This window comes from Taurulus bubalis (genome assembly GCF_910589615.1).
Source record: "Taurulus bubalis genome assembly, chromosome: 5".
Lineage (NCBI taxonomy): Eukaryota > Metazoa > Chordata > Actinopteri > Perciformes > Cottidae > Taurulus > Taurulus bubalis.
Genome location: NC_136593.1, coordinates 4,353,581 through 4,370,127, shown reverse-complemented (window position 1 = coordinate 4,370,127; position 16,547 = coordinate 4,353,581). Strand labels below are relative to the sequence as shown.

The following is a 16,547-nucleotide window of genomic DNA, read 5'->3' as shown; positions in this document are numbered from 1 at the left end:
CTTTTAAAAATCCTTTTTTCTTCCCGTCAATCTCTGGTTTTCACTCATTTTTCATTCACTTTTGAGACGTCGGGGTTCCATCTTCTCAAGTGAGAGAGTTTGTGGATACCTTTGACTGGACAGACTAATCAATAAATAACTGATTAATCATCATAGAAGAACTTCATGACGACACCAGAGAGATGAAGCGTGACGTCTCTGATCAGGGATTAACAATCTGATTTTCATGGTTCATTATTAGTTTATTAAGAAGAGCTGAAGGCTGAATTACACATCATCCCGTCTGGTTGGTTTAGAGGTTAAAAATTGGGCTGAATTTGGTTGAAAAATATATATTTTTAAAGGCTTCGTTCAAACGAAATGATAAATGATCTTGTTTGTTGTTGCCGCTTATCAAACATTACTACAAATGTTCTATAAATAGCAGTAGATCCCAAACATTCAACTTATTGATCTGGAACTCTATGTTATGTTACGCCTTGGAAACTCACTTCCTGTCTAATCTGTTGCAGAAGACCAAATTATCTGCTCTTTTAAAATATATATTTACCACCGAAATGTCCACCATCATTTTATCAGAGTAGGTCAAATCGTGTGTGTGTGTGTGTGTGTGTGTGTGTGTGTGTGTGTGTGTGTGTGTGTGTGTGTGTGTGTGTGTGAGAGAGAGTGAGAAACTACAGAATTACAAAAAGAAAAAATCTCTTTTCTTCATGTCTGCAACTTCTGCCTCCTACAAAATGAATCGTTGCATGAAAGTAGAGCTCTTTATTAATAATCACATATTATATCATGTTCTTTCTTGGTCCATGAAGATGAATAACAAAAAGCACAAATCTGATCAAATGATCTCTCTTTGGCCTTATTTGTTGACGGATCTCCAGTTTGAAAATGAAAGGGAAAAAAAAAAAAAACAGTTTGCAGGTGCATTTTATTATCAACTCTGGAGAAAATTAACATTTCTAACACAAACGTTCTGCCAAATAATCAGCTGAGTGTGTTTTTTCTTCTCCTGACGTCTCAATATTTATCTGTGCTTTTACACAAAAAAACATGTTTATCCGTGTCATTTGTTTGGGACCGCCTTCTGTTTTTCACAGGTTTTATTCATGAATCTGCCTTTTTATCAGTAGAAAAGCATCTATTGTGTGGGGGTGTTAAAGGTCAGAGGTCACCGCCTCCTGTGGTGGAACCTAAAGATGCAGAGGATGTTTCTAAAAGCCTAAATCTACGGTTACTGACAGTGGTTTGTATTCTGGGAGGATGTTTTCCTGCTGAGTCGTGGAGCTGCACTTTACTGACGCGGGAAAACGGGAACGGTGATGTCCAACTGTAAATATGTTTCAGTGATAATTGTTTCAGTGTCATAAATGATAATAATAATAAAACAGGCTTTCCAGTGATAAATAAAAGCACTAACTCCACCCGCCCGACTCCGTCTGCTGTGTAGATCAAGCGGACCCATCGGTGGTCAGCATCTTGTCTCAACTAGTTTAATTTAAAATGATACCTTTTTGAAATTATATTACAGAATTGAAAGGAAATTAATGGAGTTACAAATATATCCATTCTATCAAGACAGACAGATTATTCAGTTGACTCAACATGTTTTAGCAAATTTATATTTTCAAATCTAAATTTAAAATAAATATATAATATAAATCATAAAGCAACTCTTTACATTTTGTTTTGTTGCAGCCTGATGCTCAAGTTAATATTCCCCACTCATAAATCTACATTAGATACTTGATGACAGGATTCTATTTAAGTTATTAAACTATTAATCTACTGCAAGTTTAATAATAAGAAACTTAAATATCACAATGAAACATATTCACACTCTGAACTTGTTGCAGGAGTCGAAGCAGAAGTTTCAGCCTCGAGTTTTTTTAGTCTTCAGACATTTTAGATCCATAATCTATTGCTCTCGTTTGCTTTCATACAAACTAAACAAATATTATAGATATCAAGTCCGATCAGTTGAATTGATCACTCATCTCTGATCAACAAGAAGCACCGGAGATCAATTTAGAGAATCTGATATTTTCCGTTTTTTTCTTAATCCTACAAAAAATGTGTCATCGTTGAGTTTTGAGTGTCGATTGATGAAGAAAATAATGGATTCAGAAGCGGCAACATAACGAAATATGAATGTTTTCTGACTGATCTTGTGAGTCAGAAGGAATATGATCATTTAGTTTATAGTAGTTAAATACTATTATGAAGAATCCGTCTGTATTTAAAGTAAAATAAACACACAAATTTGCCACCACAGCAAGTTTATTTTAGAATAAATATGAAAAAAATTACCCAAAAATATATAAATATGTACATTTTCATAGAGACTTCTTATTCCAGATGATGTATAAAATAGAACAGAAATGTTACAGAGATACCTGAACGGATTACCCAGGTAGCAACAAGTAAAATAATACAAAAAAATGGTTATTATAAAAAACTGCTAAAAATATGTAGTTGATTTAAATATACCTTTACGTCAAGTGTAAGATCACGAATGACAGCAAACAGATGAAGTGAATATCAACATTTGCGGGAAAATTATTATCAAACTAATGAAAATATGAACAAAATGTTTTTGGGTCATTTTTAGCGATGAAACATCTGACTTCACTGTTGTTTTACGAATCTTTATAGAATATATAAACACTCAATTATTATGAATCTTTATTCATATAGAATGTACAATCAATACCATAAACGTGTGAAACGTGAAGTTAAATCACAAAGGGAGAAATGGAGGAATGCTTTTCAGGCACAAATATAAAGTTTTCTCAAGAGTTTTTAACGCGCCGGATCTTTCCGAGGGATCCTTCTCGTGTTCCTCCGGGGTTCACCGGGTGTTCGGAGGCTCGGCTCGTTTCACGTCCTCTGCTTCAGGATCCGGGCTGAGAGCCAGTCCAGACCCTCGGCCAGACCCGTCCCGCTGACGGCGCAGGACGCCTGGACGGACCACTGAGGGACAACGACGACGAGACCAGTTTACAGAACGTGAACTCACTCTGTGTCCTGTAGCTTAGACTTAGTTTAGTTTTGTGTTTCACAAAAACTTTAAATACCTTATAAACAGTGTCAGAAAAAGTAACTAGTTACACGTTACTAGTTACTTCTGAAAATTGTAACTAGATTACTTAACTAGTTACTGCATTTGAAAAGTAACTTCACTACTAGTTACTTTACTTATCCAAATTAACTGCAAAGATACCTGGACAAACATCACTTTATTTTCAATTTTCAATAATAATGTATTATTATTAATTAATATAATTTCCAATAATAATAATCGCGCGAGTCACACGACACTTCCTGCATGAACAATCTACCGTAAACGTCGGGTTACGAGCCGCTACTACCGTCGGTCAGAGTCCCCGTTAGCTCCCCGCTGTAGCCGGCTGGGGCTCCTGCTAGCGCTCCGTCACTTCCCCACTAACTTCCGCTAACTTCCGCTAGCTCTCCGCTAACTTCCGCTAGCTCCCCGAAAACCACCGAAGGTAGCAGGACCAGGCTCGACACCCGACTTGGGCAGAGGGGTCGCGGGCAGCAGCAGCAGCAGCGCTAGCTAGCAGCGTGTTGCTATTGTTCATGCAGGAAGTGTCGTGTGACTCGCGCGCCACTAAAAGAGAACTTTTCGGACTGGTAAAAATGGCAGCTTTAACACATGAAGCATAGACTTCTATACAACCAGAGGAGTCGCCCCCTGGTGGTCAGGAGAGAGAATGCAGCTTTAACACATGAAGCATAGACTTCTATACCACCAGAGGAGTCGCCCCCTTGTGGTCAGGAGAGAGAATGCAGGTTTTAAGACACTTCCACATCGGCTTCAATCGTCAGAACCGGAGCTTGCCACCTGATAGGTTTACGCTCCACCACAGCATTGCATTGTGGGATTGGGTACACACGTGTCACGGACACCTACCGGCTGAGAGACTCCTGATAGGCCCAGCCCCTCTGTGATGTCACTGACAGACATGGCTCTGGGCAAATCCTGTTTGTTGGCAAACACCAGCAAGGCCACGCCCCTCAGCTCGTCCTCGTCCAACTGCAACGCGGGAAAACAAAATGTTCATACAAACAGATCAGTGACATCATCCTCTGATGTAATTCAGTTTATAATTAGTCGTTAATCAGCTCTGACTAATCAATAAAAAGAGACAGGTACCATCCTGTGAAGCTCGTCAGCAGCTTCTTTGATCCTCTCGAGGTCGTTGCTGTCGACCACAAATATCAGACCCTGAAGACGAAACAGACGGACAGACAGACTCAATCCAACCGCTTCATTAAAATACTGTCATAGTAGTACTAGTTACTGGTAGTGGTAGTAGTAGTAGTAGCAGTAGTAGCAGTAGTAGTAGTATTACCTGTGTGTTAGTGAAGTAATGTCTCCACAGAGGTCTGATGACTGTCTGACCACCAACATCCCAAACTGTGAAGCTGATGTTCTTGTACTCCACCGTCTCCACATTAAAACCTACACACACACACACACACACACACACACACACACACACACACACACACACACACACATTATTTTATTTTGTTTTTTATTCTGTCATATTTCCATTAAACGTGTGCTTTAATGTAAACACTGACCAATAGTTGGGATGGTGGTGACGACCTCAGCCAGCTTCAGTCTGTACAGCAGAGTAGTTTTACCTGCTGCATCCAGACCCACTGCAGCAACACACACACACACACACACACACACACACACACACACACACACACACACACACAAAATGTCAGAAAATACAGAAAAATGGTTTTCTTGCATAAACTGTTGTGTAACTTCATTTATAACAAAACACCTTATTCAATAAATCTTCATATGTTTGGTGTGTAAAAAAAACTATAAAGTCAATAACGGTGGTAAATATTTATCACGTCAGGTACTAACGAGTACACAACGCAGTACACGAGAAGTGATAAAAAGTACATGAATATAAAAATAATAAAGAAAGAAAAATACGCACAAGAGAGACAATTAGATATTCAAAATGAGTTGAAAAATGAAAGAATAATATTAATAATAATAAAATAATACATAACGAATTGAACATTTTTAAATAAATGAAAACAGAAATTACAGCAATTAATTTGACACCAACTGTTTTTGTAAAACTATAGAAACATATTGTTTTTTTAGAAAAAGAAAAAGGTACAACTGCATCTAAGATACATAACAATAATAACAAAAAGAAGAATAAGAATTAGATCAATAATAATAATAATACAAATAAAATCTCACCCATTAAAATCCTGACAGGTGTCTTGGAGATGAAGCTGGAGAAGATGTGTGATATGATGACGCCCATTGTTCAGGTAGAAAGTTCCAACCAGCTGTTGTGTCTGTGGCGAGTGTGTGTGTCCTGTTTTATAGAGCAGCGGTGTGTGTGTGTGTGTGTGTGTGTGTGTGTGTGTGTGTGTGTGTGTGTGTGTGTGTGTGTGTGTGTGTGTGTGTGTGTGTGTGTGTGTGTGTGTGTGAGTGTCATCCCGGCTGCTGTCAGCTCGGTACACGGTGGCAGCGGCTGCAACACGGCTGCCATCGGAAAACCCCACTTCCGCTCACAGGCGCGCCTTCAAAATAAAGGCGCGCTTGAAACCAAATTAAACTTTATATGTGTGTGTTTCTTTTTTAATGATTACAGTCAAAATATAGTAACACCAGACTTACCCTTTAAGTGCAATGATGTTCACAGTTAGTCAGTATAATAATTAAGAATGTAGGTGAATAAATGGTTTACAAATACTACACAACTTACACTATGCATCATAGATGTACTTTACTGTATAGTATACTATCATTAAATCAAATATGTTTTAGAAAATTTCTGCAGCGCTATATTAGATGATTATTTTGCATATGTGTAGTATGTTTACTGCATAAACTGCTGCTTATTTTTACGTTTCTCCCTTTTTTATACACATTTTTTGTTTGCAAAATAAGTTATTGTGACTGCTTTGTAAATAAGAAAACATTTTATTCCATAATTGGATACAAAAAACTAACAAATTAAAGAAAGTAATATGTGAAAAAAGATTAGATATAGATGCAATGTAATAGTATTGATGAGAATCATAGAAAATACTGAATTTAGTTTTATATTATATTATTTAGTTTATTTTGGCGGCGCGACCGTGGTTCCTGCAGCGTAGCAGGAAGTGTTGCTGTCTCTTCCTCTTGTTGTTGTTGGCAGAACTGACGCTCTGTTCTTCCCAGGTGTGTCTGTGTTCACCTGTCTCAGTCTCCACTCAATTATATCTCATTTAGTTTGTGTATAAGTTTCTGTTTCTCTAATCTCTAACTGTCTGTCATCTTTGTTATTATTATTCCCTTTGAATAGTATTATAATAATAATAAGAGATTTTTGCCTCTTTACTTTTTATTTTGAAGCACATTGAGTCGTATGAAAAACAAACACTTTTTGTACTTTTTTAGTACAAAAAATGCACAACAAAACACATAGTTGTATACAGACTCTGAGCTCTGTGCCAGATCTTTGTTTTATTTGAAGGCCGCTTGTTGAATCTTGAATTCCAGTTTCAGCAAATTCTATCTTTTAATAGGACAGTTGTTCTCATGATGACATTGTGCATATTCCTAAACAAATGTGTGTTTAGTCTAACTATCACACACTTTGTCCCTCCCAATGCAAAACGCTCCTTCCACCTGTGAAATGAAGCTTTTTAAGGAACTGAGAGACTGAGATTTATTGACACAGCGAGTTGTTAATATTCTGTTAATCTTTGTTTTGGTTTTGGTCTTTTTTCTTATAACTGTTCAATTATATTTTCTGCACAATTCATTTTGGAACACAAAAGTCTAAACGCAGTTTCAAAGCCTTCTCAACACCACAAGGACTACAAATATATATTGTATTCGGTTGGGAAAACACATAATTCTTGTATTTTATTATACATTGAGATTAGTGTATTTACACTCAAACTCACAGAGAGGAACACAGAGGACATGACACCCGTCACAGACTGTGGTGTGTTGGCGGTTCAGCAGAATGAGACGTCATCACGAGGCGCATCGTTCTGGATGAGCTGGTTTTCTCCACGTAGATTAAGAAAACTGTGATTGCATAATACTCCTTGAACTAACACTGAACTATTGCAAAATGTTCTCTGGTTTATTGGCGGATTGCTTTTTATGTATGTATAATCAAGTACAACACGTGAGTAAATGTACTAGTTACATTCCACCAGTGGTGTATAGTAACGAAGTAGAAATACTTTGTTGCTATACTTAAGTCGTTTTTTGGATATCTGTACTTTTCTTTACTATTTATATTTCTGTTGGCTTTTACTTTGACTTTTGTTGGATTGTTTTGACATCAGAATCAGAATCAGAAACCGTTTATTTGCCAGGAATGTTTACACAAACGAGGAATTTTTCTAGGCGGAAGGTGAATACATTAGACATTGCAATGATATTAAATTAAATTGAAAGATAAAGTGCTCAGACAAACAGATAACGTTACTGTAAGTGTATGTTAAAGTTAAAGTGACGCGTGTTTAAGTTAAAGTGTATGCTAAGTGGCATGAGTGTTTAGATATGAAGTGTGCAGGGGAGTGACCGGTAAGAAGAAAGAAAAAATAGTCTGAAAAATAGTCCAAAAAATTAGTGTTTTGTTATAACTGTAAACTATTATATTGCGTATTTGAACAGCTTTGTAGGAAGCAGCATTCGGATGTACGTTTCTGGGGCTTTTATTGTGAAGGGAAAAACGGAAGGAACGAGAATAAAAGTGGTTTCCGTCTCGTGCAAAATACGCTGCATCATGTTGTTGTTTTATTAATAAAGTGAAGTGCATTGTCCGTTAATGACGCAGCATCCCGTCCTGTGCATATTTATGTAACAATATCAGACGGCCCTGAAGGCCCAGGTCCAAAATGCACGGCCCGCCACTGCAGGATACTCTGCCTTGGTTTTAATCCAGAACACCGGCAGACTTTTAAGTTTCATCTTTGAAATAAGTTTTCATTCTTGGGGTAACATATCCGTGACGCACAGACGGATGTATCTGGTCATTTTTCAAAATAAAACATCTTTCCGGCCTTGATTTTTTTTAAATGTAATATTTTTTCATTCATTCTTTCTGCACTACGGTACCCACGGACCGCACTGTTACAACTCCTTCATAGTGTCATATTGATTTTTGGAGAATGATGATGATAAATTCATAGTAGATTACGTACAATACTTAAGTACATTTAATATCAGAACATTACTTTTGATACTTAAGTACAGTAAATATCAGATACTTTAAGACTTTTACTCAAGTAGTATTCTAATATGTGACTTTCACTTTTACTGGAGTCATTTTCCAGTAAGGTATCTTTACTTTTACTCAAGTATGGCTTTTGGGTACTTTATTCACCAGTGTGTATTCCACTGATCCTTGGCTCACAGAACATAATGTGGAGGGTGTGAAGGGTCAAAGTCCTTTTCCAGCCGCACAGAACAAACCCAACCTCAGCCAGAGGTATTGTTGATAAGTCATAAAATCAGTACCCGGATGTTTTACTTCAGTAAAAGTAGCAATAGCTTTATATATATATTAACTTAACCTATACATGATTTATTTGTTGATCATATTTTGTATTAATATTCTGATCAAATAAATACAATTAAAATATCAAATAAATGTAGTATTAAACACCTCAACATTGTACTTCAGTAAAGTAGTAAATACAAATGAAACAGTGGCCGTGAGGAGTCAAAGGGGAGTTTCTGTTTGCAGAAAAGAAACTTTGAGCAGCTTCTGACGTCTGAACCGGGAAATTAAAGGGATTGAGCTGCAGCCCTTTCAGGAAAGGACACACAGATAAGAAACACACACACACACACACACACACACATTCGCACCGTGAGGACGCTTCACTGCAGAGACTCTGGTCAGCCGGCTGAGGATGAGGATGATAATGAAGAGCAGGCCGCCTTGCGTTCCCATTGTGATGGCGGTGATGTCAGCTTTAGCCGTCACAGCAGCGACAACAACACCTACAAGGAATACGGCATGGCCAACAACAGGTACGAACACACACACACACTCCGTTTGGTTTTTATGACTTTCGGGGACATAGCATTGATGGACATTGATTTCCTGGAGACCTACCATAACCACAAGCAAACTAATCCTAACACTCAGCCTGACCTTAAGCCAAGTCTTCACCCTAAAATGTAATGAATTATGTCATAAGGATGTGCATTTTGTCCCCATAAGGAAGGCAAGTCCTCACAATGTGATTGGTGGGTAAACACACACGCACACGGATGGTTAGACATGTTGCACATTATGAGTTCCTCTGAATAAAGGCATTGTCTTAGTTTTGTAGTTCAGGTTTAGTGTCAAAGTACAAACTTCCTTGTTTTTAAGCAGTGACGCAGGTCTACACTTCATACTGAGCTCGCAGCACATTTTCACAAGTTATTTAAAGGTACAGTGTGGAGCATTTAGCAGGATCTGTTGGCAGAAATGTAATATGATATCAATAACTCTGTTTTCTTTCAGTGTATCATCACCTGCGAATAAGAAACGTTGCGTTTTCGTAAGATCAGAATCAACAGTTTGTATCTAGGGGGCCATGTTTCTACAGTAGCCCAGAACGGACAATCCAAACACTTTGTTTTTGTGCCGACGACCATAATTCATGCACGAGGCACTGCACCTTTAAATACTTTCATTTATATCTAATGTCTTCACCCTGTTGCTTTCGGTCTCTTCCTGGGATTTGTTGACAGTCTATCACCAAACTTATCCTTCAATGATTAACTAATTAATAATAATAATAGCTAGGATTTATATAGCGCCTTTCATGAAACCCAAGGACGCTTAACAAAGACATAAATAAACATAACAAATGCAACAGTAGCTAGAGGACATAGGCTTTGGTGAAGAGGTGAGTTTTGAGGAGTTTTTTGAAGGTGTCCAGAGATGGTGTGTTGCGGAGCTCTAAGGGGAGAGAGTTCCAAAGTGTGGGGGCTGTCACACTGAAGGCTCTGTCCCCAAAAGTTCGCATTTTTGTGTGAGGGATGGAGAGCTGACCCGTGCCTGAGGATCGAAGGTTCCGGGACTGTGTGTAAGGGTGGAGGAGGTTAGATAGATACTGAGGAGCCAGGGCATTGAGGGATTTGTAGGTGAGGAGGAGGATCTTGTAGGTGATGCGGGACTTGACCGGAAGCCAGTGGAGGTGGATGAGGGTGGGGGTGATGTGCTGCCAGGGCTTGGTGCGGGTGAGAACCCTGGCAGCCGAGTTTTGCACATACTGGAGCCTGTCCAGGGCTTTGCTGGGAACCCCGGACAGAACTCCATTGCAGTAGTCCAAACGGGAGGTGACGAAAGCGTGGATAAGGGTTTCTGCCACAGAGTCAGAGAGTGATTGCCGGAGACGTGAGATGTTTTTGAGGTGGAAGAAGGCGGATTTGGTGATGGACCTGATATGAGATTGGAATGATAGTGTTGGGTCCAGGATGACACCCAGGTTGCGGACTTCCAAGAATGGGGAGAAGGAACAGCCGTCAACGTCCAGGTGGAGATCTCCAACCTTCCGGAGCAGGGCCTTGGGAGCCACAACCATGAGCTCAGTTTTGTTGCTGTTGAGTTTTAGGAAGTTTGATGACATCCAGATTTTTATTGCATGTAGGCAGTTTACAAGTGACTGTGGGGGTAGCTGGGTGGATGGTTTGGTGCCGAGATATAGTTGTGTATCGTCAGCATAAGAATGAAAGCTGAGACCATGGTGGCGGATGATCTGACCAAGGGGAAGCATGTAGATGGTGAAGAGGAGGGGTCCCAGCACAGAGCCTTGAGGTACGCCATGGTTGACTAGGGCCGGGGTGGAACTGGAGTCTCTGATGGTGACAAACTGTTTTCTGTTTGTGAGGTAGGACTGAAACCAGGAGAGAGCTGAACCGGTGAGGCCAAGGTAGTCAGATAGGCGGGTGAGGAGGATGGTGTGGGAGACTGTGTCGAAGGCAGCTGAGAGGTCCAGGATGCTGGATGTGACCAGAATCTGCAGCGATGAGGAGGTCATTTATGATTTTGATGAGGGTGGTCTCTGTGCTGTGATGTGGTCTGAAACCAGATTGAAATGTTTCGTAGAGCTCATGGTTGGCCATATATTGATGGAGTTGGGCGGCCACTGCTCTTTCCAGAATTTTGCTCAGGAAAGGGAGGTTGGAGATTGGTCGATAGTTGTTGCAGTCATCCCGGTCCAGACCTGGCTTTTTGAGGATGGGAGTGACTGAGGCCATCTTGAGGCTGTCGGGTACAAGACCAGATGCCAAGGAGGAGTTGATGTTCACCATAATGGGGCACAGGGCAGGTAGGCACGCCTTGACCAAGGCTGTGGGCATGGGGTCCAGAGAACAGGTGGAGGCTTTGGCCTTAGTGACCAACTTTGCAACCTGAGGAATTATTAACACAATGTACTGCTTTGTGTAGTGTGAGGGTGCATAAGTGAAACAGAGATTTAATATAATGCTGACAACGTGTTTGTGTGGTTTCTTCTCCTCTAGAAACACCTGGACGAAGTTTAAACGGGAAGATGTTCACTTTGTCTCGTAATGGAGGAATATCCTTCTCGTCACCTTATTATTCTCCCACTTCTTCCCCTTGGTCAACCCGTCCCAACTCATCATCCGCCCCATCAGTCCCTGGACCACAGCACCTGCGACTAGAGGTACATTCACATGTAGTTTTTTGAGATCGTCAAAATCCGTTCTCACATCACGATGACTTCCTGTACGAGCGCTATCGATTCTGCCGACAAGGAATAATTTGTTTACGAGACCTTCTGGAGCCGTACATTGAACACCACCGTCTCACATACTGTATGCATAAGCTATCAGCCACTGCATGCCGCGCTGTTCTTAAGTTTATTTAGCGCTTAAGTTTAAATAGCACTCCACAATGAGAAGAAAAGAGTAGAATACTCTAAAAAACAAAGCTTTATTTCAAGAACACACAGTGCTCAACACTGTCCAGTAACAACTATCAACAAACTGTAACTTTAGGCATTGGGTTGGGTTTCAGAGGTATACAGAATAAAAGAGGTGCCCACACCCTCACATGAAAGAGGTTTAGAGCAGAACAGATTCAGAAAGAGAGACATCACATTTTACATTGGGTGTTTGACAGAGTAGGCCCCACTACTTGTAAAGAAATGTAGCCCTCCTCTCTTTCAAGTTGGCAAACTTCTCAATAACTCTCTGGTTAAAGTCAATCATGTCTGTGACGAGCTTTTTTTCCATTGAGAGCATGGCTAAGGCGTCCAGTCTCTCCTGAGTCATGGTGTTCCTGAGAAAGGTTGTAACCCTTTTCAGTGTTGAAAAACTCTCAGCCTCAGCAGTGGTCATGGGAGTTGTGATGATGATTTTCAGCAGTGTTTGTGTCTCTGAAAATACCTCCGATAGATTATTTTCCACGAACAACTGGAAAAGATCCACAGCGCCACAACAGGATTGAAATTCCTCCGTGTCATAGATGAGGCTAAGCTCCGTCTTCAGCTTACTTCCATTGAGCATTGGATAGGCCTTCAATGTGGTGGCCAGAGCAACTTCAGGGAATACATTGGCGTAGCATTCAAACTGGGGGCCCTGCAGTAAGGTGGCACTGATGAGGTGGTCTTTGAAGGCAAAGCGTTCCCTGGTGTGTCCAAGTATGGTGTCACAAACCTACAGAGAAATATATAGAGAGAGAAAGACAGATAAGTTGTGGGGAAATATCTACTACAAACAGGCTTCATACTACAGACAAAAGCCAACAATCAGAGTTGACAAAAAACTATGTTTTGTTTGTCTTGATGGCTCATCAACATAGACAAAAGGCCAGGAGCCACCTTGATGGGTGTAGCCTGGTGCTATGGCCATATAGATGCTAATAACCTTTGACTTCAACCATTGTCGTGGCTGCAGACAACAGACTATGTTTTGTGTGCCTTGATGGCTCATCAACATAGACAAAAGGCCAGGAGCCACCTTGATGCTCTAGCCTGGAGCTCACACACTCTATTTTAGATAAAGTTATAGTCTGATATGATAACCACCCAAAGCTAACAATGTCCAACATGTGTTCTGCTGTGGGAAAGATAAAACATTAAACTCCAACACAGGCATCTGCTGATTTTGACACTCACCTCTGCAGCAATCCTTCCCAGCTCATCTTCCTTCATAGCCCGGCGTTTCCTCGGCTGCTCAGAGCCACTGCTTTGCTCCGCCACCATTGCATTGATTAAATCTCTGTAAATAAAAAAAATAAAAAAATTTACAAATCACATCCGTCTTATTACTATGGTTGATGTAAAAGAAGAATGTTATGACTAAGCTTACAGAATAACAACAATAATGAAATTACCTGATTTGTTGTACGTCCTCTTGGAACTGCTGGAGGCATCTATTGATATGGACTGAATCCATGTCTCTCTTCTGGAGCTTGGCATAGAGGATGTCCACGTGTTCCATTATCCGATGAAACAGTTGAAGGAAGAAGTTGAACTCGGGATCCTGCAGTAGTCTGATGTGGCCTCCTGCTTCTTGGCTGGTCTTGTCATCAAAGCCCCCTGATGCTCGAATTCTTCCAAAGCATTCAACGAGGTCATCTCTATGCTCAAACACAGTATTGACGGCACGGCTGCGAAAGTTCCACTTCACATTGCTGTCTGTCGGCAGTCCACGGGCCACGGTTTCATCAAGGACGGCGGTCCGCTTGGAAGATCCGGAAAAGAACGCCGCAAATCCACCCAGGTCGGAAAAAAAGTTTTTGACTTTGACTATGTGAGAGGTGGCCTGTTGCATTATGAGATTGAGCTGATAGGCATAGCAGTGGATATAGTGGGCATTTGGGTAGTCATCCTGGATTCTCTTCTGAACACCTGGAGTGGCACCCCTCATTACACTGGCACAGTCATATGCCTGGCAGATGAGTTTACTTTTCTGCTCACCTGGGAGGATGGCAGCAAGGCGTTCTTTTAATGCCATGGCAATGGCTTCTGCTGTAGCTGACTGCAGAGGCATGAACTCAAAGAATCTTTCCTCCACATTAGCACCATGGATGTAGCGAAGCACAAGCACAAGCTGGGTTTGTGTGCTAATGTCCATGGTCTCATATGCTTGGATCGATAGAAAATCGCTGCTTTGAACTTCACTTATGATCTGTTCCCTCACGACAGCCAGCATACAGTCAAGAAGCTCATTCTGGACTGTTTTGGATGTTCCCTTAAACACAGCCGCGCTCTGGAGATGCTCTTTCAGTGCATCGACGTCCACCAAGCCACGGGATATCTCTGGGTTATCCGAGCTCTCGCTCTCACCAGGACCACGCAGGGCCAACTCAAACGCACCACGGAGCTTCACACAGTCCATTATTCTTGAGAGATTGAGTCTGTTTTTCCGAACTTCTTCGTTGTGTTTTCGAATGCCAATTCGGTATCCTTCGTCGAGCTGCTCTGCTATACTCAGTCTCCCAAACAGGGTTAGCTTCATGCTGTTAGCAAGATGGCTGCGGCAAGATTCGTGCTTCTTACACTTCTCGGTGAAGTGCTTTAGGTCCCTCACCCCCGTTGTAGTCCAGAGTATTTCAGTCCCAGGACTTTGGAACAACAGACAGGGGAAACAAAAAAACGCATTACTCACTGAGCATCCAGCTAACCAGCTCCGGTTAGCATATAGGCTCGAGGAGAAGCTCCGGGTGTACGTCCTCCCGCGGTCAGCGCTTCGCTGCTGGATTAATAAATCCGGGCGTTCGGGTCCCAACTCCTTCAGCCTCTTCTTGTCAACATCTGATCGTCGGTGGAAAGATATTTCGCGTAGAGATACCACAGAGTTTTCAGTCGCCATACTAACATAATTAAAGTCTCTGCTAGCTATGTTGCTCGGGTAGCTACGTGGGAGCTATATGGGCTGTGAGGGAATGATGAAGGTCTCTGATTCGACGAATAGTCCAATCACGTGGAAATAAGAAACGATGCCATTGGCTGGGGCGAATGTCATTCAAGTTTCATCCGCCAATGAGAAGCTGTCCTTGCCGCAACGACCGTGAAATGTTTGCTCGCTGCCATGGAAACCAGACGAGAGTGGGAGGCGTTGACAATAAACTGCGATCATGTCGGACAGTTTTCAGCTGCCTTCAAAGTAAACACAGGAAGTCACAGAAAAAAGTACTTCCTGTTAGTTCCGAACTTTTGTCTACTTGTAGTTTACAGATCACGTTTGGATTTATTCATATGTGTTTATAAATATATATTTATGTAGAAATGTGTGTGTAGCTGCATCCTTTGGTCTTTTTATGTCTGCCTGTGAAATACATTACTAGTGGTTTTGATGTGTGTTGTATAAATACGATTTTGTATTAACAACCACACAAGATGTGTTTTTAGATCAAACGTAAAGTGAAATCGACGGCGACTTGATCTCGTGAGAGTATCGTTGAGCAAGTGTGCATGACGTCAGAGCAAGTCGGACACAAATCTAACCGGCATACATTGCGCGCCGATCGCCGCCGATCGATTCTGCGCAGAAGTGGCTCATCTCGAACGAGCCTATTATTTCTTTTCTTTTTCTTCTTTTTTTAATTTCATCTAAAAATGTTAAGAGGGGCGGCGCCCTAGCGCCCTCTATTGACGCACCGCCACTGCTTGGAAGTCTGATTCCCCGACTCTCATCGACAAATGGTCTGTGGAAATGAACAGTTGTATTCCTCTTGAAAAGATTACATATAATCTTAAAAAGAAATATAAGCAATCTGGCAGCCTTATTTGGAGTACATGGGTACAACACTAACGGTATCATAGGACTGTAACTATTTGGAGCTCTGAATTACATTACGCACTTTGTCACCTGTTGGATGACCTGCAAGTTATGTGAATCTCTCATCAACTCAGGATCCTGGAGGGTCACTAGAAAAGGCCTCAACGAGGGGAAGTTAATACCATTGTTGGGCGGAGGGGAAAAAACACCATACGTTACAGTCAAGTCAGCAAAAGAGCTTTACATAGAAAAAGCGAAGTACGGATGTCTGCTGAGAGGCCACCTAGGAAAGCAGAACCATCTTAGGGGAAAGATGACGGTCAGAGAGATCCTGCACTATGTTCAGTATAGGAGCTGAAAGGAAGTTAAGTAGGTGGTGCAGAGGATCCAGACGGGCGAGGTTGCGAAATCAATATCAGCAGAGGGGTTTGGGAAGTGCCGCAAAATCAACTGTCGAAGTTTAATGTTGATTTTAATACGACCTATTAATACTCAGGTTTTGGACTAAAATTGATTGTTTCATGTTGATTTTAATATGACATATTAATGCTCATGTTTTGGGATAAAAGTGTTGATTAAAGATCTTTGATCCACCTTGCATGAGAGTATAACATGTTTAGATGATGCTCTTGTCCTATAATCAATACTTGGCAAAATGTATGACGACTCAGGAAGAATTGTGAATTTCATGGCCGGATGAGCACTTGCTGTGCTGCTGTTGGAAGAGTGTGGTGTTGTAGTTTGATGCAGTTTTTACAATACCCACATGCCAATAAAT

At 41.1% G+C, this 16,547-nt stretch overlaps 2 protein-coding genes across 2 annotated transcripts; both read right to left on the bottom strand.

The window, feature by feature from the left end:
• Window positions 1-2,858: 2,858 nt before the first annotated feature.
• On the bottom strand, window positions 2,859-5,330 carry LOC306737271 (uncharacterized protein; the record flags this gene model as incomplete). Its single annotated transcript, XM_079218987.1, has 6 exons — window positions 2,859-2,970; window positions 3,932-4,054; window positions 4,175-4,246; window positions 4,374-4,483; window positions 4,609-4,689; window positions 5,264-5,330. The coding sequence occupies 6 exons, from the start codon at window positions 5,328-5,330 to the stop codon at window positions 2,878-2,880; spliced, it is 546 nt and encodes a 181-aa protein (XP_079075113.1). The 3' UTR covers window positions 2,859-2,877.
• A 6,626-nt stretch (window positions 5,331-11,956) lies between these two features.
• Window positions 11,957-13,493, bottom strand: LOC306737011 (uncharacterized protein). Its single transcript, XM_079218715.1, has 3 exons — window positions 13,380-13,493; window positions 13,162-13,264; window positions 11,957-12,700 (listed from the first exon to the last, which is right to left on the bottom strand). The coding sequence occupies exons 1-3, from the start codon at window positions 13,484-13,486 to the stop codon at window positions 12,176-12,178; spliced, it is 735 nt and encodes a 244-aa protein (XP_079074841.1). The 5' UTR covers window positions 13,487-13,493; the 3' UTR covers window positions 11,957-12,175.
• Between the last annotated feature and the right edge of the window lie 3,054 nt (window positions 13,494-16,547).